Genomic DNA, 23,337 nt, shown 5'->3' on the forward strand with positions numbered 1-23,337 from the left:
AATCAGATAGAACTTCTATACTTGGACTCTATGAGGCAAATGAGTCATGAAAATTCAAGGGAGATATTAGATAAGAGGAAAGGGATTCGAGCAAGGGAAAGGAGGGTGAAGTAAGTTAGTGTCGTGTGTAGACATTATCTCATCAAAGCACACCACTGCACGTGCATGTGAGACTGACGTCTTATGGAAGCACATGCATTTTCTATAGTATACTTATTCATTCATAAAATGTTCAACTTCAGAGAAATGTCTTTATGTCTCATCCATGTGATTGGATGTTACCTGAACCTCTTCTCAAAGGCTAAATGATATTGCACTCATAGGCAGCAGTTCTGCATTCACCTCTTTGTCCTAACGTTACCTGTCTCCCACTATTAGGAGTTTAGTGAGTGAGGCTCCTCGAACACTACCATGCAAACATCTTTCCGATGACTTCCTCTGAAGGTTTTGGCTGCAAACCTACAAGTAGAATATCTTATGGTATTTGATATTTAGTCTCAGAGAACACTTCTCTTTTCTCTCAAAGGGGCTATTTTGAATCACTTAAACATATTCAGTTAATACCATAGAAATATTATCATTATCTTATTTTTAAAGTTTTATGTGCATTGGTGTTTTGCCTGTATTCATCTGTGTGAGGGTGTTGGGTCCTCTAGAAGGAAGTGTACAGAGAGTCGTGAGCTGCCATGTGGGTACTGGAAAATGAACACAGATCTTAGTGAAAAGTAGCTTATGCTCTTAGCCATGCTCTCTAGCCTCTTAAATGGTCATTATAATTCACAAGAAAATCTCCCTGATCTAGGCCTTTTCTTAGTTGGGAAATTTTCCAAGTTATGATGGATCAGGTGTGTGATAAAATAGGAGAGATGGCACTCAGCTGTCAGCGCCACTCATAAACTTCCCCATACCACTTTGGAGTCTAGATGGCAAGATGTTTATGATGATGGTATAGCCTTAGGACAGTGTCTCAGGGAGAAAATGCCTATTATTTGAAGATTCATGGAAGGTTTGCAGACAAGGAATTTTCTCCACAAATCCAAGTTTATGTATGTAGGACAGGCGACTCCAAAGTGACTGAACAAGTTAGGACAGTGAAGTGTCTCCAACAGCAATGAACAGAGGACAATTCAAAACTTTATTTCTAAACTGCAAAAACAGCAGAATCCTCTCCTAAATATTTGTGAAGAGTGAAGATATTTCCCATAGTGCTGAATGCAAGAAAATTAAAAAAAAATCTTTGTTTTCCCCCACATGATTTTGAGGGCGGAACCCCTTTACACAATACAGGGATGACACATTAACTTGGATGTTTGTTCATGGATGTGGCAAACTGAGCTCAGTGAAAGTATGTTGCCTCAACACCAGTATGTAGCTTTGTGACAATGCTGTAACAACATTTTATGTATTGTTTTCCATACATAAAACCTTTTGTGAAGGTAGCCTTTTGACTATGTTGTAACACCAGTATTTTAGATACATAAAACCTCTTCTGAACTTAGCTTTCGGCAATGTTGTAGTTTTCTGTAGGGATTAACACATGTGTTTGTTTAATTCTACTGCATTTAATCACTGGTATAACCAGTTTTATGTCTCTTTTGTTATGTCAACCAACCTAAAATTTCACTTCCATGTCCAAAATACTCTGTGTGAGAAGTTGCAAGGATATGTCTCCAATTCTTCATTTCTCCCAGGAGTATAAACCACAAAAGGGGGAAACTACATTAAAACTGCAAACTGCAGAAAGAAGATAACAGAAAAGGAAAATAAACAAGGGAAGAGGGAACCCGGATTACCTTGGCACAGAACTGGGGATCATTCTGGCTAGAAAAGTAGTAGTAGGAAAGAAGTGGAAAGGGTTTTGTAGACACTGCCTCTAAAAAAAACCAAAGAACCAAATTAAAATGGAAGAGAGACAGATATCACCATTGTTGGCTTTGACGTACTTTGCTATGCCACGTCTTGCATGTACATAGTGTGTTTTTATAACAACAGACAACTAAAGCAATAGCAAGCTTGCCACTCTAGAAATTGTCAATAATCACTTGGTCTCTTATAAAGCAACTTAAAATAATGCATGGGGTATTCCAACGACAACATTTATTAAATAAATCATTAATGGGTCATTACGTAGGATTTTTTTTCCTAGCAAATTATCTTTCATATAAAAATAAATGGACTGGTGCCAATTCTTTCCTCACAAGTAGAATACTGTCCTTGGAATTCACCCCGCCCACATGCCATTGACTACCGATTACTCACTTACTTGAAGCTATAATTCGCACTTGTTCATTGACTTGAGAAAGCAGAGGAAGAAAGCGACTCTTCTAGGGAAGAGCAGCATCTGAGAATGAATTCCAAAATTCAGAAGATGGAGTTAAACGATGGTCACTCCATCCCTGTACTGGGCTTTGGCACCTATGCAACCGAAGAGGTAACAAAACTGGTTTGGGGGTGAAGGGCTGGTGAAGAAATACCTAAAAGGATGAAGCTTACCAATTCCTGTGGCATTTTGGTAGGCTCCTCTGCCTCACCAGGTTAGAGCTGTGCTATGTAGAAGAGAGGCAAACTGTGTGTGCTCTGCCAGCATTTGATCGTTAACTATTCTGGTCTTTGGGTCTTCCTTCTGGTTTGATCTGCTTCTGAGAAAAGGAGAAAATTTGAAATTTAGTTAATATCACTGCCTGATACTATGCATTACATGAGCATTTTATTTGTTAACCACTGAAATATGCCTATTCAATCAATTCATGAATTATGGTTTACTTGGTTTTTTGTTATCTCTGTTTGATATAAGTTCTGTGCATTAGTCTTTATGAAATAATTGGGTGACACTTTTTTCCTATTCTGTAGATTGTTTCTTTACTCTGTTGACTGTTTCTACTATGATAGGAAAGCTTCTTAACTTGACATACTATCATTTTCTGCTTTTGCTATTGTGTCTTGTACTTTGAAGAACGTATCTAAAAATCGCCTATGCAATGTTTTAGAGAGATTCCTTGATGTTGTTTCTGGTGCTTTTTAACATCTCAGTTCGTATGCAAATGTTTTTTGTTCATTTTGATTGATATTTATACCAGGTAAGGAACTGCAGCCACGTTTCCGTCCTCTCTGTAGGGACATTCAGAGCTCCTGGAGTCACTGGTTGAAAATCCCCTGCTTGAAAATCCCCTGCTTTCTCTTAGCCTTGTTTTATGCCTTTGTTGAGCATCACTTTGGACCATGGATTAACATCAATGAAACCTATTCCATTCCCTTCGCCTATGTGCCCAGTTTTATACCAATGCCACTGCTTGATTTATTTTCCTACAGAACCACTAATATATATATATATATATATATATATATATATATATATATAATTACTTGGATATCCCTTTTCTTGGTATATATAAAAATAAGTATATGGGTATAGCAAATCAATACTAACATTCATAATAAATCAATTCAGTGTGCAGCAACTAATGAAAGATAAAAGAAAGCATGAGACAGACAAATTGATAGAAACACATAGGCAGGCAGACAGACAGACAGACAGATATAGATGATATAGACAGAGGTAGACACAGAGATAGAGATGGTGATGATACATATGTTAGGCCAGTATGCATAGAGAAAAGTAACTGTTATGTGCAGCTGAATAGATGGAACTCTGAGATATTGTGCTAAGTGAACTGTTCAGGCACAGAAAAACAAAGGTCACATGTTCCTTTTCATAAGTAGAAACTAAAAGAGTCTACTGGAATATATAATATATAATGTATAATGTACACTGTATAATGTATAATTATAATGTATAATGTATAATATAATATATAATACATAGTACATGATATAATTAATATATTATAATGTACAATAATAACATATAATTAATATATGATATGTGATATATGGTGTATGATGTATGATATATGATAAATTATATGTGATTATGATATGCAATATATGATATACAATGTTGATAACTAGAGGTTATAAAGGATAGAGACTAGGAGAGAAGGCTGGATAAAAGTCGTATAACTTAGATATACACCCAATTAGATCAAGGGAATAAACTGTGTTTCCCCAAACACTGTGGGATTGAGTATAGTGCCCAAGAGCCTACCACATTTCATAAAATATGCAAGAAAAATAAAAGTTTGTTAAAAGAAACTATATGCAGGGGAAGTGCCAATTTGAATAATTTGACTAGTGCATACTACATACAAAATGCTGAAATATGACAATTAACATCAGTGATGTAAAGTCAGTACATTAATCAAGGCAATGTTTTCAAAAAATATACACATCATTGTAAAATTGTTATGCACTGAAAACCGAATGGCACTGGGTTTCACTGTACAGTCACCCTAGCTGCTCCGTGTTTGAAGCTTCCACATTTAAAGGCAGTGTCTTCCAGTCTCTAGAGGACATTTCACTTAGCACAATATCCCCAGGTTCCATCTACTCAGGTACAGATAACAGTTGTTACAGTCAGTGACCTGGACCTTTCATGCAACTAGCAAAGCTGTAAACAGTGAAATCTATTTCAATTTGAAGATTTTTTTTTCAGTTGAGCCTTGTCATCGTAGAAATGCTCTATTAATAAAGATGACATTGACTCATTTAATGAATAATGCACCAAACCAAATTCATACGCAGTGTGCAGTTTTCAACAGACATAGGATATGGGGACACAAAATTTATGTGCAATAGAATAGACGGCTCTGCTTTTGAGAAAGGTGTGAGCAAAGTCCTTTGGTGTTTGTAGAAAGTGCTAAGCATGTTCTCTTACTTTACATTTTTAACCGACATACGGTTCTCATCTATTTCAAACGCAAATTTTACAGATTTAAAAGTGGAAATAATTGATCTGGGCCACTCATAAAAAGACCAGGGAATACAAGTCAGAACTAACGGGTGGAAAGAAATCAAGAGAAGCTGCATAAGAGGCCCTGCTCAGTGGCAGGCTCTCGCACACATGAATCTGTATCATTTTCTCTTTTCCCTGAAAGAAAATTGTCCCTCAGACTTGAGGAGGAAGGGGAAAGCACGGACCTAGAGATTTTGAATCCTGAATTTAAAGTAATATTTAGGTAATAGCAATTTGGTCAGGTGTTACATCTGACAATTGTTAGTGACAATTGTTAGCTTGAAGAAACCCAGATGCCCTTCAACAGAGGAATGGATTCAAAAAAAATGTGGTACATCCACACAATTCAGTACTACTCAGCTATCAAAAACAATGACATCATGAAATTCATAGGCAAATGGAATGAACTAGAAAAATATCATCCTGAGTGAGGTTACTCAATCACACTTGGTATGCACTAATTTATAAGTGGATATTAGCCCAAAAGCTCGAATTACCAAAGATGCAATCCACAGACCACAGGAAGCTCAAGAAGAAGGATGACCAAAATGTGGATGCTCACACTTCTTCTTAAAGGTGGGGGGAAATATCCATAGGAGGGGATATGAAAGCAAAGTTTAGAGCAGCAACTGAAGGAATGGCCATTCAGAGCCTGCTACCACATGTGGCCCATATATATCCAGCCACCAAACTAGATAAGATTGATGAAGCTAAAACGTTCATGCTGAAAGGAACCGAATATAGATCTCTCCTGAGAGACACATCCAGAGCATGTCCAATACAGAGGTCAATGCTAGTAGCAAACCACTGACCTGAGAACAGGACCCCCTTTGGGGGAATTAGAGGAAGGCTTGAAAGAGCTGAAGGGACTTGCAACCCCATAAGAACAGCAATGCCAACCAACCAGAGCTTCCAGGGACTAAACCACTACCGAAAGACAATAAATGGACTGACCCAGGGCTCCAACTACATATGTAGCAGAGAATAGCCTTGTTGGAGCACCAGTGGAAGGAGAAGCCCTTGGTCCTGCCAAGGTTGGACCCCCAATGCAGGGGAATGTTGGGGGAGGGGAGGTAAGGGGTTGGATGGGGGGAACACCCATATAGGAGAGGGGGAGGGGATGGGGGCTTATGGACAGGAAACCGGGAAAGGGAATAATATTTGAAATGTAAGTAAAGAAATATATCTAATCAAAAAAAATTTTTTAAAAGCATTCTTGGGTCAGCAAAATGGCTGAGCAGTTAAGGTATTTTCTGCCAAGCTTAGAACCTGACTGTCCCACCCAGATGAAGAGAACCTACCCTAGAAAGTTGTCGTCTAGCCTCCATATATTCTCTCTCTCTCTCTCTCTCTCTCTCTCTCTATATATATATATATATATATATATATATATATGTGTGTGTGTGTGTGTGTGTGTGTGTGTGTGCGTGTGTGTGTGCGTGCGTGTGTGTGTGTGTGTCTTCTGTCTCTCTGTCTTTCTCTCATACACACACATACACAGACTAAATAAATAATAAATAAATAAACGGTGGTATCTTTAAAAGTTATTCTTACTACAACCTCTTTTAGCAATCACTAGCAGTCACACAGTTTTCCCAAGTTCTCTTCTATTAACTCTGTATAGGTTTTATAACGCAAGCCACACAATAACATCATGAGGTAATACAAATACCTATAAATCAATAGAGTTTTGTGTATAGACTCTTTAGGTTTGCTGGAGGCAACACATAACCCATGAGTAACTGATAACTGGCGAGGTCAGAAGTCAGGTAGCATGGGACTGGAGTTAGAGCTGCCATGTATGCACTGAGAACAAAACATGGGTCCTCTTCAGGAGCAGCAAGTACTCCTCACCTTGCTATAACTCTTAACCTTAGCTATAACTTCACCCTTTCCCAAAGAAATGCATTGCATTTATTGTTAATTTCATACTCCAGAAATTTAATTTACATTTATTTAAGGATTGGGCAAAATTTTCACTTTGAGAAATGACATCTTTTTCATGATTTCTTTTTATTTTCGAGATTATAATAAAATATGATTATGTCATTTCCCTCCCCCCGCCCCAAGTTCTCTCGTATACACCTCATTATTCTCTTTCAGGTCCATGGCTTTTGAAAAAATAATTGTCGTTGAGAACATTCCCTGATTAATTTCTCAGGTGACAGTTGAGAGATTCACTAACCTCTGGATAGAAGGATAAGTGGTCAAGAGTCAGTTCAATTCTATGGCTATTCTTATAAATAAGTTAATAAATATTCTTATAGATAAGTTCTTATCTAGGGCCTATGGCCTTTCTGATTACAGGTTCATGACCCCAGTAAGGATATCTACTCTTGGGGAGTAGGGCGGGCTTACATCCAGAAAGTAGTTATTCTCATACTATCTATGCCCCTATTGTAGCAGTGAGCATTTATTGCAAAGACCAGTCATTACTGAAGCTTGCAAGGTTCGCAGATAAATAAAATTGGTGATTAGTTTTCTGGTAGTTAAATTCTTGATTTAATAATTATAAAAACACCTTTAGAACTCTATGAAATGTCAAGGGTAAGAACAAGCAGTTTTTGTATATTCAACTGGTAAATTTCTACTTTTGGCTTCTAAAGGGCTTGATAAAACATGGAAAATTTTTCTTATGGGCTTTATTGCTTCTGTCTCTCATATGCAGGGTTGTCCTAATTACACAGATGCCTGCAGGAGCTCCTGAAGCCAGAACACACATTCAAGAGTTCTAGCTATGTCCCTTTGAGGCTCTCCCTTTAGGGCAAGCAACATCTGTTCAACTGGACCCTGTTTACAAACTATTATGATTTTTATTATGATAACTTGTCTTGCAAAACCTTCAACACTACATCATAAAAGAATATTTACATTTATTTTATTCTTCCTACCCTCAAAATTGAATTATGAAATAAATGCTAATTTTAATTAATCCATAACAAATAAATGATGTATTTGGTTCACAATTTTTTATTTTTTAACCAAACTTGGTGCACAAGACAATAATTTTAAATATTGCTTTATATATAATTTTCCTAAAATTATTACTTTTAATGTAAAATCTGACAATTAAATTTTCCTTTATGATGTAGATAATTTATTATGCATAAATATGTCTTCTGAGTAATCATTTTCATTGAGCATTTTTATTTCTGATACATATATATATATTACATATATATAATTTAACTGCTTATAAAAAAGATTAACAGAGCATATTAGCCACTTTTTTTAGAGTAGAGGTTGCTGTTTTCTGGGAAATGATATCTCTCATCAATGTGCTTATCGAGTTAGGAAAGACCCAATAAAACTTGGCTAGATTTATTACTCCAAGCACAACTAACTAAAAACATGGGGAGGGTTTGATTCATGACTCAATCATACAGATCTCTAAATAGTATTTGTTTCTGTTTCTTTAGAATCTCAGAAAAAAGTCTATGGAGTCCACGAAAATAGCTATAGATGTTGGGTTCCGCCATATTGATTGTTCTCACTTGTACCAGAATGAAGAAGAGATAGGTCAGGCCATTGTAAGCAAGATTGAAGATGGCACTGTGAAAAGGGAAGATATATTCTATACTTCAAAGGTATGCTCTGTATACCCTGCCTGACTTTACAGATTAATGAAAAGGGATTTAGAAAACACTGTATAACTAAACCTGTAGTTGGTAAATTGTGCTTATTGACCATCTTTTGTTCATGCATATCCACACATTGCATTCAGCCTTGAACATGGTTAAGGGTGATGGCTTCTCATAATTACTATGTTTAAATTCATAAGCTTAATATAGAGTCCAGTTGTTTTTCTGAGGCTCGACTGATAGGACTACGGTTTAGACGTTATCAGGGAGGACTCTGCTGTGACTACACATTCCCTTGTGAGCTAAATTGTTTGCTAAAACTTATAATTATGAATATCAATCATCATATATTTAGATAAGACAGAACATTATAAAAGAACCCTTAGGTATGAAATTAAGAAATAGTTACACTACTGTGTCTACAATATATTAAAATACTGAAAAACTTCTCTTTAGTTATACAAATTAAAGGGCTATTAAATCGTTCAGTGGATGAGAGAATTAAAATATTAAACTGTTTTCTAGTGCATAATTCCAATGTGAATTGACTATGTATTTATATCTTAAGAAATCCCCTTCAATTTTTGTCATATTTACTAATAATATTTATGTATATGAGTTTATATAAGTGGACACTATTTTAAAACAGATATCTAGGGGAAAATGAGTATATTTTTTGTGATCAGTTTTTAACCACTTGAAATTTCACAATATCAGGTGATAGAAAGCCACTGAGTAACTTATTAATCCAGCACAATTTCCATTATCCATCCTCTGTAGCTTTGGTCAACTTCCCATCGTCCAGAGTTGGTCAGACCCAGCTTGGAAAATTCACTGAGGAAACTTAATTTGGACTATGTAGACCTCTATCTCATTCATTTCCCGGTATCTCTGAAGGTAGGCAATTTGTAATGGTTACCTAACTTTAGCTATCAACATGACCCTCGTTTGTGAGCACATGGATTTAATTTCTAAAAGTGTATAGAATTCTTGGTGTACTTACATGAGTTATAAAACAACAATGTATTGCTCAGAAATAATGGAAGGAAAGACCTAATTCCTATGCACATGCGCACACACACACACACACACACACACATACACACACACACATACACACACACACACTCACACACACACACACACACACACTAAAAAAATGAATAAAATGCAAAAAAATTATAAAACACTACTCAGGATAACTTATGTAAAAAAAATTTACCACACCATGTAAATGAGCAAAGCTAAGGATATATTCACTATTAGGAGTATTCTTTGGGAATATCTCCACTTATCCATACCTTGCTTCTATATTATTAAAGGTTTGATCAGCTTTTGTTTCAGACACCTCTAATGATGGTAAACATTGCCTTTCACTCCAAGTTCATGCTCATTAATATTTGATGGCTTCCTAAATGTTCCAACATCAAAGTTCATCTTGCAAAGCAATGATTAGCTTTTTCTTACTCTGAGCTCTCTATAATTTATGCATGCAGAGTGCTGAAGGCCATCGATAAGAACCCTGATTGTCCTGGGTTAAGGTTACAACACACAATTATCTGAAATCAAAGCCATGTCACAAGTGACTTTTTCAGAGCAAACTCAGCATTGCAACACAAGTCAACAACATTACAACATATGACATGGAATTACAGTTTTTATGATCACACAGAGCATATGAAAATGGAAAGAACTGTTGCTGAAGGACTTCACTTACAATTATGCACAAAAAGCACTGTTTTAATATGTCAGGAGATGTTTCATCTATATTAGGGATTTAATTCCCAGACATAAACTTGTGTGGGAGCATAACTCCAGGAGGAAATGCTACCATGTCTCTAAAGGCTACTACTATTCCAGCCAGGGGATGAGCTTTTACCTCAAGATGAGCATGGAAACTTAATACTTGACACAGTGGATCTCTGCGACACCTGGGAGGTGAGTGACAACACTAATTGCCACAGAAAAAAATAAAAAGACAACCAGAAAATGTTATGGTTGATTATCAGCCATTCTAAGACTCAGAGAATATCTCAGGGAAGGGCAAGAAGAATTTAAAAGCCACAAGAAAGAAGCCCTGTGAAATGCTGTCTTCTGGACCTGATATAGGCAATGCAGACATGGTCTCACACCAGGTGTGCCCCATCCCCTTTGAGTAGGCCTGCACAAGATTAAACCTGTCATCATGGAGGGACGCATGGAGGCCCTATCTCTCCCTGCTGAACTACTGACTATTGATGATAAATTCTTGGAAAGGGACAGTTATTGTCTTCATCTGGTATCCACTCAGGAACTCACCAGGCACCAATAGGTTCTTCCAAAGCTGTGGTCATATAGATGATCCTGGTTAAATTCTGAGGGCCTCAAAACAAAAGGATATCAATGTGGAAAGGAGGTTTGGAGGGAAGAGGGACAGGTGGTAGATATGGGAGGGAGGTTAGAGTGGGTGCAGGTTACAGTAATTTGAATGCACTATCTAATACTTGTCAACAAACCAAGTCTGTGAGTGTTACTGAAAAACAGAAGAGAAAAATCTAGGTCATGCAACTCCACATGTAAGAAAGAGATATGTGCCCTTTGCTGTGGATATTACAGTCTTTCTCGTGACTCTTCTGCTTAAGTAATAGGGGAATTCAGGGCAGAACAAAGTGTAATAGGACTGGGGAATATAGCTTTAACCCTGTGCTCCTCCCTATATGATAATCATGATTGCCTAAGGAGAGTGCGGGCACTCTCTATCTTATAATCATGGTCTTTTCTGCCATTTCCTTTATTAATTTTCACTTCTTAACAATAAATAACCGTTAGTTGCATTTTCTTTTCTTAGCACTCTTCTTTCTAGCAACATAGCTTTGCATTCCTGTCACTGGATTCCAATTGCATATGTTATTCTTAACTAATGTCTTATACCCCAGGCCATGGAGAAGTGTAAGGATGCAGGATTGGCCAAGTCCATCGGGGTGTCCAACTTTAACCGCAGGCAGCTGGAGAAGATCCTGAATAAGCCGGGGCTCAAGCACAGGCCTGTGTGCAACCAGGTGAGAATCTTTCCCTACTTTTCTTCAGGCTTTCTTTCCTTTCTTCTTGTACTATTGACTGGTGTCTGTGTGTCCTCCCTACATGTTTGCCTTTCTTTTATATCTTTCTTCTAAGGTGGCTAAGAGCAGCACTCTCATCCAGGGTTCTGGGAGGACCAATAATTGTGTCTTTGCTTGGTAAAGCAAAACAATGACTAAGGGAGACCACAGCACTGAACTATGTGAAATAATTTAGAGAAGCCAAGGCTAACATTGGGAGAGGAAGCCATTAGTCACACTTCAGATCGAAGGCGCATTTAGTCCTGAGTTATTAATAATGATGAGACACTGAATCAGGAAAAATGGAGAGAGTATGGCAATACTGGCGTAACGTGTAGAGTTGATGCAGTACCTGAAAACATCTATTGTGTGCTGGTTGTATGATCTGACGTATTTTCATAACTTTCATATATGAAATGCATTCTTGGTTGAAAGAATGTGACTTATATATTTATGCCTTAGATACTTAATGACATTATTTTCAAATATAAATGTCAAAGAAACAACATGAAAATAATTTTACATTGGTTTTATAATGAACCACATTCAAACTTTTATAATATTTGGAGGAATGATAAAAATAATACTACTGAGTCTAAACCACTGGTTCTCAGCCTTTCTAGTGCTGTGGTCCTTTAAAACAGCTCATGTTGTAGTGAACCCCAACTGTAGAATTATTATTGTTACTACTTTCATAACTGCAATTTTGCTACTATTATCATCTGTAATGTAAATATCTGATATGTAGGATATCTGAAGTGCAACCCTTGTAAAGGGGTAACTTGACACTCCCACAGAGGGATCACGACCTACTGGTTGAGAACCACTGGTTCAAAAGAGGTTAAAAATTAAGTGTTTCAAATTTTAACTGACAGCAAGCAGCTGGAGAGAATCACAGATAAGCCAGAACTTGAATAATCTAACAGCTAGTGACATGAGACTTGATCACTTAATAAAATTAAACCTAGCCATATATCTTCTTTGTAAAGGTAAGATTTCTTTCTTTCCCCTTTATTTAGGATATCTTTTTCTCACATAATATTTCCTGATTATGGTTTCCCCTTCCTCTACTCCTCCAAGTTCCTCCCCACCTCCCTTCCTATCTGGATACAATCCCATTCTATCTCTCATTATAAAACAAAACGGCTTCTTTTTATTCTAATAAAATAAAATGGGATAGAACAACAAGAAATATGCATGAACAGAGCAAACAAACAAATGAACTAATGAACAGAAGGATCGCATACTAAGAAAAGGCACAAGAAGCCGATATAAATAGGGAGAATCACTCATTCACACACTCAGAAATCCCATAAAAAACCACCGAATCCATAATATGTGCAAAGGACCTGTGGGGTGTGTATTTTATTTATATATAAAAATATAGATATAGATAGATGGTTAATGACTGACAGATAGTAGTTCATAGATACATAGATATATATACAGATAGATTATGTCAGTAGATGATACATACATACATACATACATACATACATACATACATACACACACACACATAGGTGAATAGATACATAAATAGAAACAGGATAAACTTTTTAAAAACATGACATTATAAGACAATGAGCCTACAAAGATGAAGTTGAATTTGCTTTCTTTTGGCCACCTACTTCTGAGCATGTAGCTTTCCCTAAAGAGAAGTTTGTTTCCCCAATGAGACTCCCTCAGAGGAAACCAAATTTTCATTTGCAAGTGGCTATCAACTGACGACAGCTTCTTGTTAGGGATGGGATGTGCCCACTTCTCTTTTCTGCTCTAGGACTCCATCTGCTGCAGACCTGCACAGGCCCTTTGCATACTGCCTCAGTCTTTGAGTTCGCTTGCATATTGATCCTATTGAACCAGCGAGCCCAGTTTTCTCAATGTAGTCCATCCCAACTGGTTCTTTGGCTCTGTCCACCCTGCTCTTCCACAGGGTTCCCTGAGCCCTGTGGCAAGGAATTTGATGGAGAGATCTCCATTAGGTCTGGGTGTCCCAAGGTCTCTCACTCTCTGTAAAACGTCCAGCCATCAGTTTCTGTATTTGGTCACATTTACTGCAGGAGAAAGCTATTCTATTGATGGCTGAGCAAGGCCCTGATCGATGATTATAGCAGAATATTATTAGAACTCATTTTATTGCCATGATCTCTCAGTAGTATTTGGCTTTAACTTAGGTCCCTGGCCAATCTAGTCTTGGTTCTAGACCCCTCAAAAAATGTCTGGAATGAGTCCCATCTCACTGAGTGGGCCCTAAGTCAAATCAGACATTGGTTGGTTACTATCACAAGCTTTATGTCACCGTTGCACTAATATACCTTGCAGGGAGGCCACCATTGTAGAACGAAGAGATTGCACCTGGGCTGATGTTTGCATCTTTCCTGTGGCAGCCTGCAGGGTACCTTCCTGTACCAAAGATACTAGAACATAGGAGTAAAGGCTCTGTTGGGACACCAACATAACTTCTCCATGTTCAGTGAGTTGTGTAGGTGTTGTCTTCAACCATGAGGACTTGCTGTCGGTTTGTGAAGAGCAACCAACTCTTGGCTACAGCCTGGGTTGTATAAGAATCCCATGGACTCCTTTGGCTAACCATTCAATTAGACGTATCCCAAACCCAGTAGTGGGAGCTACATTTGCTAACAAGAGATGACCAGTTAGGACTCTGTCTCCCCCCATTGTTTGTTGATTTCATTTAGATCACCTTCACATATGTTCATCTTTTAGGAAGCCTCTGTTGTATTGGGTTTATTTTCTGCCACTCAAACAGCTCCTAGTTTTACCTGTCTCTCCCTGTATTTTCCCCTCATCACCTGTTCCTCTGTGCCTCCCCACGTGATCCTCCCATTCTAGTCCTCTGCATTTATGTTTCTTCTCTTGAAAATTCTGATGAGATCCGCACCCCATTTTTTAATTGGGTGGCTTTCTTGGTATCTAGTTTTTGAATCTGCCTTTCTTAATTTTATGTATATGGCTTCGGCTGACCACTCTGCATTAGACAACCAGTAAGGGAGCTCATCCCAAGGAGGCTAATCATTCCTCCAACATCTTTAGTTGCCTGTGTTTGTCTAGGACTGAGACCTGCGAAATTTCCCCTCTTGGACATTAATGATTCTTTTGATACTGCTATTCACTTTCTTACATGATATATTAGTGTAAAAGAACTTGATTATAAAGATCAAACTGACTGTATGATAAGCTGTACTTTGATTTCTTTTCTTTAATTATTAATGCTGTAAGAAAGGAGTTACTATAATAAACAATATCATTAGAGGACAATACTTTTGTGTTGCCTCTCTCTCTCTCTCTCTCTCTCTCTCTCTCTCTGTGTGTGTGTGTGTGTGTGTGTGTGTGTCCCTCCCTCTTTCCTTCTCTGTACTTGTGCTTATTTTAATTGTTCTTCTTTTGATATAGAAATCAACTCAATATCACTGGTCTATGTTTTTAACAATTTCCTTCAGACTTTACTTCTACTGAGTATTTGATCAAATCCTCGCTTTAGTCTGCTGTTCATTATCCAAACCTCTGTGAATTCATTCTCCTTCCATATGAAACGACATGGAACTTGGTATATCTGCCATAGTAGAAATTGGTATTAAGCATCCGAGACCTGGTTACCACAGGGTTACCGAATCTCGAGAATGCTATTTGTTTTATTTTGACTTCCCAAGAGAGATGATTCATTTATTTGAAAAAAAATCATGATATAGTATTGATACTTTCCATTCAGATTTCATGTTGATATTGGTTATTTTTACTCAGCTTCCTACCCTTTAATATTCCTCTTTGTTACCAGTGTGAGTTTTTATATACTTTGATACCTTTCTATTCTCTTTATGTACAGGTAGAATGCCATCTTTATCTCAACCAGAGCAAGCTGCTCGCTTACTGCAAGATGAATGACATCGTTCTGGTTGCCTATGGTGCCCTGGGAACTCAGAGATACAAATACTGGTAACAACAGCTGTAGAATTCACCTCTTAGTCACAGTTGCTAACATATTCTTCATTCTACAATTGTCAGGTTTCTGGAAGTCACTCGTAGTCAAAGTGGGTGTTATTTTTGAGAGGTCCCAGAGGATGATCAGCTGCTAGTCCACTGACCACATCTGAGAATTCATGGGATTCTTGCGGCCATTTTCATCTGTGCTCAATCCTGGCACAAGAGAAAAAAAAAGTGAAATTTCTGGAATTTGTCTTTCCTTCCAGTATTAATGAAGATACCCCAGTTCTCTTGGATGATCCCATTCTTTGTACCATGGCAAAGAAGTACAAGCGGACTCCAGCCCTGATTGCCCTTCGCTACCAGCTGGAGCGTGGGATTGTGACCCTAGTCAAGAGTTTCAATGAGGAGAGAATCAGAGAGAACCTGCAGGTGATGAAGAGATGGGGCACCAGGACTCTTCCTTCCTTCCTTCCTTCCTTCCTTCCTTCCTTCCTTCCTTACCTCCTTCCTTCACTTTCATCCCAATACCAGTTCCCCTCCCCTCCCAGTACTTCCTCATGCAGATCATAGATGCTCCCCACCACACTCTCATCCCCCTAGCCCCACCTGATGTCAAGTCACTGCAGGTCTAGGCGCATCCTCTCCCACTGAGTGAGTGCACCAGGACTCTTAAGCTGCATCTTCCTTGCTCCCCACATCCTTCTCATTTTTGTTTTGGAAATTTTCAAATGTACAAAAATATATAAATTAAGTAGTACATGTCTTACCTAAATATGTCAGCTTTAAAATTGTTGCTATTTTTATTATTTCTCACACTAGTTTGGAATAACACCAATGAATTATGGACCCATGTGTTTATCATCATCTTGATAAAACTGGTTGGAATGATTTACAATGAGGGTCCTCTTCAAGTCAGTCCTTTGACCAGGAATGATCAATAATTGGGCAACTGCTATTTTAAATAATATGGAAGTTGACTTTTTTCTCATCCTAACTCTTCATGTATGGGATATACAAATTCAATTGTATCCATGAAAATTACTGAAGGACATTTTCAAAACTATCTCTGCACTTTTGCATACATGACATTATCTCTTTTGAATCACATCAGCTTCATTTCTTCTTTTGCCTGTAGTATTACATACTGTGTGTGATGAAGTATTTCCACTTAATTTTTAATCTGGTCTTTAAGATTCACTTGAATGTTTTGCTTGATGGCTTTGAGAATTGGGGAGAACTTCACAGATATTTTTAATTATTGTCTCTGAAAAAGGTTGACATATATTTTTCATAAACAAATATTTAAGGTAACATTTCTTCTTCTATAACAGGTCTTTGATTTCCAGTTGGCTTCAGATGACATGGAAATTTTAGATAACCTGGACAGAAATCTTCGGTACTTTCCTGCTAATATGTAAGTAACTTTCATAGCTTTTTATAATTTTGATGGTTCTCTATTTATTCTCTTAGGAGAGTATTTTAATAGCATGTTTGTCAGAAGTGACCTCAAGATGAGGACATCAAAAACCAGTGAGTCAGAGAAGACACAGATTTGTAGAATGCTCGTTCTAGACTCTCAGAGGTTTACTCTTGAGCACAGCCAATGGGTGATGGATACAGGATCACCTTGATCTGATGCACCTGCTCCTCCTACATCCATTGATTAGAGGGCACTGGGTCAGCCAGCATCATTGCTAAGTCTTTATTCTTCCTGAAGGTCTTTTGAGTCTATGTGTATCCTGTGCATATTTCAATGTCACATGTTTGAATATTGTAATGATCAGTTTCAAAATGCCATTTTAAAAATCAGTTCCATTCCTTATCAGACCAAAGACGAGGCCACCATCACTGTGGTACTTGGTCAACGGCTCTCACCCCTCTCCATATATTTTCTCAAGAATGTCTGGATTGCTGTGGTCAATAGAACACTTGGTATTGATGTTCTTCAGTCTGAGTATCCGAAAGCAGAGTCTGAAGAGGCTGTAGTGATAAGACATTTAGAAATAGTGTGCAGCAAAATGCCTGACTGCAAGAAACACTTTCTAATTAGCATGCAAAGCAGCAGATTTCCTTATGGCATTTTCACATAAGCTTAGTTCTGACCAAACCTCCCCTCACATTCCATTTTCCATTTCCTTGTCCTTCCCCACTTGTCCCTTTTCCCCTTCCTTGTCAAGTATGTGTTTTCAAATTCCCCATTTTCCCTTATTACACTTTCTTCTCCACATTCACCAGCCTCTCTAGTTGTCTGACTTCTGCTCGCACCCACCCTCACTTCAATACGCGTTAGTATTGAAAGTTAGTATCTAGAATCTACATATGAAAGAGAACATGCATGAACAGTCTTTCTGTGACTGGGATGTAGCCCTTAATGTAGGACTTTGCACTTTCCTCCATTTCCTTTCATGTTTCGTAACTTTATTATTCTTTACATTTGGATTAAATTACATTGTACAAATGTACGTACATTTTCATCATGTGTTCATCTGTTGGTGGACATCTATACCTGTCCTGGAAAAATTTATAATCAATGAGAGATCATAGCTCTCCTTCATGTTACCTCGGAGTCTGTAGGATTTGAAAAAGATATAAAAGAGGTTAAGCAGGGAATTTCTTCTCCGTGTGAGAAATTTAATCATAATTAATTTAAATTAAGCAAAATAACAGATGAAATGTACTAGAATGCACAATTGCATGTGATCCAAAATCATTACCTACAATTAGCAAAACATTGCTAACATTCCAATGGTATGGAGGAAAACAATGAAGTAAGCAAACCTTTTCAAAGAGATGGAAATAATGGCAAACAATCCGTGATTTTTACTCTTATTAAAATGATAAATCATTTTATCCGTTTCTTGCTACGTCATAAGTTTCATACAGTTAAGTCCCTTGGAGAGGGAACTTCAGTCTCATGAATGACATCCCTGCTAGGTGGAAATCTAACTGTGTCGTAAGTAGCTAGTGAATAATTGATGATATTTTTAAATGACACTGGGCTGCTATCAGTTTCTTTGTCGCCTAAAAGTATTTTTAACTTTTTGTTATTTTTTTAAATCGATGTGTATTTAATATGATGTGCATAAGAGTCGGAAGACAACTAGCAGAAGTTGATTCTGTACTGCCATCATGTGGCCAGGGATATAAGTCAAGTCACCTGGGATGGCCCCAAGCAAGGTTATCTTTTGAGTCATCTCACAGCCCCTCAGAGGTATTCCTTGTCGTCAAATACATAACTAGACTTACCCAATTCAAAACAAAGCAAAAATCAGTTACTGCTTCATTGAGAATTTGCAGTAAACGTCTCTTTGCTTTATAGAAAGATGTATATCTTCGATTGTCTCTGGGCTCTCTATGTATTAAGTTCCAAGGGAAATATAATTTGAGCAGCTCACTTGTTCTTCTGGCTTTATCAAAAAACAGCTTTCAATTTTCCCCAGTGGCATCTTTGTAGAAATCTTATACTATATAAGCAGACACCAGAAACATTGTGTGTTGTTCTTTCTTATTGTAGGTTTAAGGCTCACCCTAACTTTCCATTCTCTGATGAATACTAAGATGGCAGCCCTAGCCATGAGTTCTGCTCGAAGCTCCTTTGTGTGATGCTGGACTCTCAGAGGCCAATAATACAACACACTGACTCCAATCCATACTGCTTAGCAACTCACCCCCAGTTTGAGCTGTGTCTGTACATCGGGGAGCAAATTCACTAAATTTTCCTGCTTTTCTGTAAATAAATAAAAATATTTTGCTTCAGCCTCACCTCCTCCTATGTATGACTTGAATGTTTTACTTCCTCCTGTCCCATCAGAACTCAAACTGATTCATCTGGCAATGTATGTGTGGTGTTTGAGAGATAAAACCCATTCTGCTGACATTTCTAGGGTAGGTATGGATAGAGTGCTCAACTTTTATGGAAGTAGCAATTAGAAGGGGGTTTTATCAGTCTGTGTTTCTCCTTGTGTTCAAACAACAAGAAAATATACCACATGTGGTCTAGAAGGCAAGACACACATAAGAAGAACAGCCAGAAGCCAGAAGAACAGGATCAAGGAATAGAACTCCAAGAAACTGAGAAAGCAGCCTCTGTAGGAGGCTGAGAGGGAGCCCAGAGAGGAGTCAAACTGCAAAGAACTTGAGCTCTTTAGAATATAAACAGAACCAAACTCTGGTGTGTCCTTATTCCAACAAAGTCATCAATGGTGCCCTTCTGTTGAAACAACTCAAGGAATTCCCTTGTTTCTTCCAAGATACTTTAAAAGGCCTGTGATTTTAAAATGCTTGTGGAAAAAATGATCTTGTGGCATATGAATCTGTATAATTGTGTGTGTGTGTGTGTGTGTGTGTGTGTGTGTGTGTGTGTGTGTGTGTGTTACTTCCTTATAAGCCAAGTTGTAATGAAGGACTTATCTGCAGGTGTCAGTGGATTTGCTCATTCCATTTAGATTACAGAATCTTGGGCTGGAGAGGTGGCTCAGCGGTTAAGAGCACTGACTGCTCTTCCAGAGGTCCTGAGTTCAAATCCCAGCAACCACATGGTGGCTCACAACCATCTTTAATGGGATCTGATGCCCTCTTCTGGTGTGTCTGAGGACAGCTGCAGTGTACTCACATACATGGAATAAATAAATAAATATTTAAAAAATAATAATAATAGATTACAGAATCTTTACTCATACCACACCAGAGGATCACACAATGACGTAGCATACATTTTATCGGAAACCTAATTTATATTGTGTAGGTCAGAGTCCCCCAGTCACTAAATAAGCCTACCTGGTCGTCTGAGCTGATTTTACCTCTAGTCAAAACATCAGGTGATGACTGTACTCCTCTATGCTGGTTAATTTTTCTAAAGATAATCCTGGCCATAAAGATACCCAAGCTCCAGATAACTGGGACAGACATAGAGGTCACCCACGGTGACATTCTGTAGCCAAAAATAGCCATCCATAAGGATGCCTTTTGTAACAAAACTCAGCACTGATGGCTTTCTCGAGAGGAGGTCCACTAATAGATGCATTTTCTAGGTGGTGAATGAATTATATATTCTCATTGTATCACACATCAGACGCCAATGATGTGGTCAGACTCTCACTGAACAGCTCTAGCCCACTCTACATGACTCGTCTATGAGGACTCCGTAATTAAGGACCTGCTAAATCCATAACAGTTCTGTGTGCTGCATGTATTATAGATTCTCATCACAACCCCTGGCCTTTATGAGTTTGCATCTCCGAATAAGGCATACAATGGAATTTTTGACCTGCTGGATCACACTCCAGGACTATGTTGAATGGAGCACACACCATCTCTTTGAGTAAACACTCACTATATAAATGATAATCAAGCGAACAGTTCTACAAATGGTTCTTCCTCGTAACTCGGGCCTTGGCACTATTAAGTGCTAAATTTCAAGGACATTTACAGATCATCACATGCTCCCTTTAAGTTTCAAGAAATATTCTTTAAAGTTCCCATGTTCTCAGAGATGTTATCGGTATGGAACACACTCCCTTCCTCCCACCCTCCTTTATAAGTCATTCTATCTTCTTCTTACAGAACAGATCACATAACTGAGGACAGATGTCATTCTGTGTCCTAATATCAACACACTGTTGGAAAGGAATCCCAGTGGACCTTTATGGGACCCCCACACAAGGACATAACTTCACTTTGCTAGTCCTGGTACCTTTGTAAGTGATCACATGGTTCATAAGGTTCAAGCCCCACCTCTTGAAGGAAACTTTTAAAAATTGCAACTAAGACAATACCAGAACAAAGATGAGAAACTCAATTTGGTAAATTCCAATCATATGAGGAAATAATCAGGAAAGAGCTTCTTATACTTTTTGTAGAATACCTCCCAACAACACCTCCATATTCACCGGGGTCCTTGTGCTTATGTATCAGGTATTACACCTTGCCCTGGGTTAATACAGCTCCATAGAGGAAAGGCTACAAAATCAAGAGGCGAGTGTGTCAAATGTTTTCAAACTTAAACAGGAAACACACAAATTTGACAAAGAGTAAGTATGCCATATGCTCTTATGTTTGTCAAATGTCCTATCTCTCAAATAATTATATAAAAGGCATTCCATGTCTCCAATGGGACTAGGACAATACAGGAAACTTACAGAGTCCAATACCAAGCACAAAGGTTTTAAGTTCTTCAAGTGATACAAATATAACCAACTGTTGACTTCTGATGATCAAAGGCCAGAGATCACAAGATAAAACCATCCCAAGAAACACTCGGTTTTGACTTCCCACAGAATAAACAGAAGTGTTTCCAAATCGCAAGGCCCTCCTGTTCTATGTGTCTTAACGACATGAGTAATACCACCTACCTAATCAAAGATGGTTAAAGAAGCCTTCGCATAACCGTGCCTAAATCTGCATTTCCACAGTCACCTTACCCAGAACACAGACACTTTTCAATACATGATAAATTTGTTCCATGGTTTCTGCCCACCAAACTGGGGTGCCTTGCTGTACTTTCTGATGCAAGACATCATTGTTACTATTTTTATATGATACCTGTACTATGCTTCATTTAAATGTAATGGATATGTGTTGAACTTGATCTTGCTCTATGCCCTATAAGTGTTCTTTCCACATAGGTCTCAGCTGTCTGGTCTCCTTGATCTATAATCATTTCCCAGTTATACTAATTGTCAATAATGGTGCTGACCTCCACAGGGTGGGTTGTATTACCTGGGTGTTAAAACTTTACATATCAAAGCTGTGACATTCACAAAACAAGACACTTTCCTCATATAAACCCCGATTTGCCTAAAAATATATGGAAAGTTTAGAACACACCCTGTAAGAAGAAGAATGAGCATGAAATTTCCAGGGCTGACACATTCACCCACAGCTAGCCAGCATTAGGAAGTATTGAAAGAGGTGAAGGAGCTTGCAACCCCATAAGAACAACAATGCCAACCAACCAGAGCTCCCAGGGACTAAAGCACCCCGGAAAGACTATACATGAACTGACCCAGGGCTCCAACTGCATATGTAGCAGAGAATAGACTTGTTGGGTCACCAGTGAAAGGGGAAGCCCTTGGTCCTGCCAAGATTGGACCCCCCGTGCAGGGGAATGTCAAGGGGTGGGGGACAGTAAGGGGCATAGATGCGGGGAACACCAGTATGAGGGAGGGGGAGGGGATGGGGGGGTTGATGGACAGGAAACCGGGATAGGGAATAACATTTGAAATATAAGTAAGAAAATACATCGAATGAAAAATTTAATTTAATTTAATTTAATGTAAAAAAAAAAAATCACTGATCTGAAGTTGTTTCCTCCAGTAGAGAAACAGTGTTGATGCTTGCCTACAATGTGAGATTTCTACCGCCACCTAGTGGCTTGGCTGTACTTCCTACAATGGGGCTGTTCTCAGGGAACTGTCCATATAATAATCCTTCTAAAGTACCCAGCCATTCTGAGTTGTGGGGAGGCTTTGGGTCCTTTATTCTCATAAATTTATGCTTTCTGTAGATAAAACAGATATATCCAAAAGGCGACTTAACCTCCATCTTTTCAAGTATTTATCCAAACTCAAACAAGTCTCCTGAACTGAGAATGTTCACCACCAATACAACACATAGGCTTTGTAATAAGATCTGAAGTCCAGGGAAACTAACGTCCCTTATATTTTTGTAAGCATGTATACAGATATATTTCTGTCCATTATTAATGTTTTATATACATTTGATGAAAATTGAATCTCGTTAAAAATAAGACTACTAGAATATAAAAACGTATGAATGTATTACTTTATATAAATTTATATTTTATTATGTCATCTTCCCTGTCACAAAAGTAGAGTACATTTTCTTCCACGTGTTCAAATATAAAACAAGGGCCCCCAGGGAC

The 23,337-nt window shown here is 38.0% G+C and overlaps 1 protein-coding gene across 1 annotated transcript; it reads left to right on the forward strand.

Moving 5' to 3' along the window:
* Nucleotides 1-2,310: 2,310 nt before the first annotated feature.
* On the forward strand, nucleotides 2,311-19,210 carry Akr1c3 (aldo-keto reductase family 1, member C3). Its single transcript, NM_138510.2, is given in 9 exon segments — nucleotides 2,311-2,431; nucleotides 8,272-8,439; nucleotides 9,214-9,330; nucleotides 10,294-10,371; nucleotides 11,349-11,471; nucleotides 15,355-15,464; nucleotides 15,719-15,884; nucleotides 16,787-16,869; nucleotides 18,970-19,210. Coding segments are annotated over 9 exon segments (972 nt in total). The 5' UTR covers nucleotides 2,311-2,347; the 3' UTR covers nucleotides 19,013-19,210.
* The last annotated feature ends 4,127 nt before the right edge of the window (nucleotides 19,211-23,337 follow it).

The sequence above is a fragment of the Rattus norvegicus genome, chromosome 17 (assembly GCF_021556685.1).
Source record: "Rattus norvegicus strain SHRSP/BbbUtx chromosome 17, alternate assembly SHRSP_T2T, whole genome shotgun sequence".
In the NCBI taxonomy this organism is placed as follows: Eukaryota; Metazoa; Chordata; class Mammalia; order Rodentia; family Muridae; genus Rattus; species Rattus norvegicus.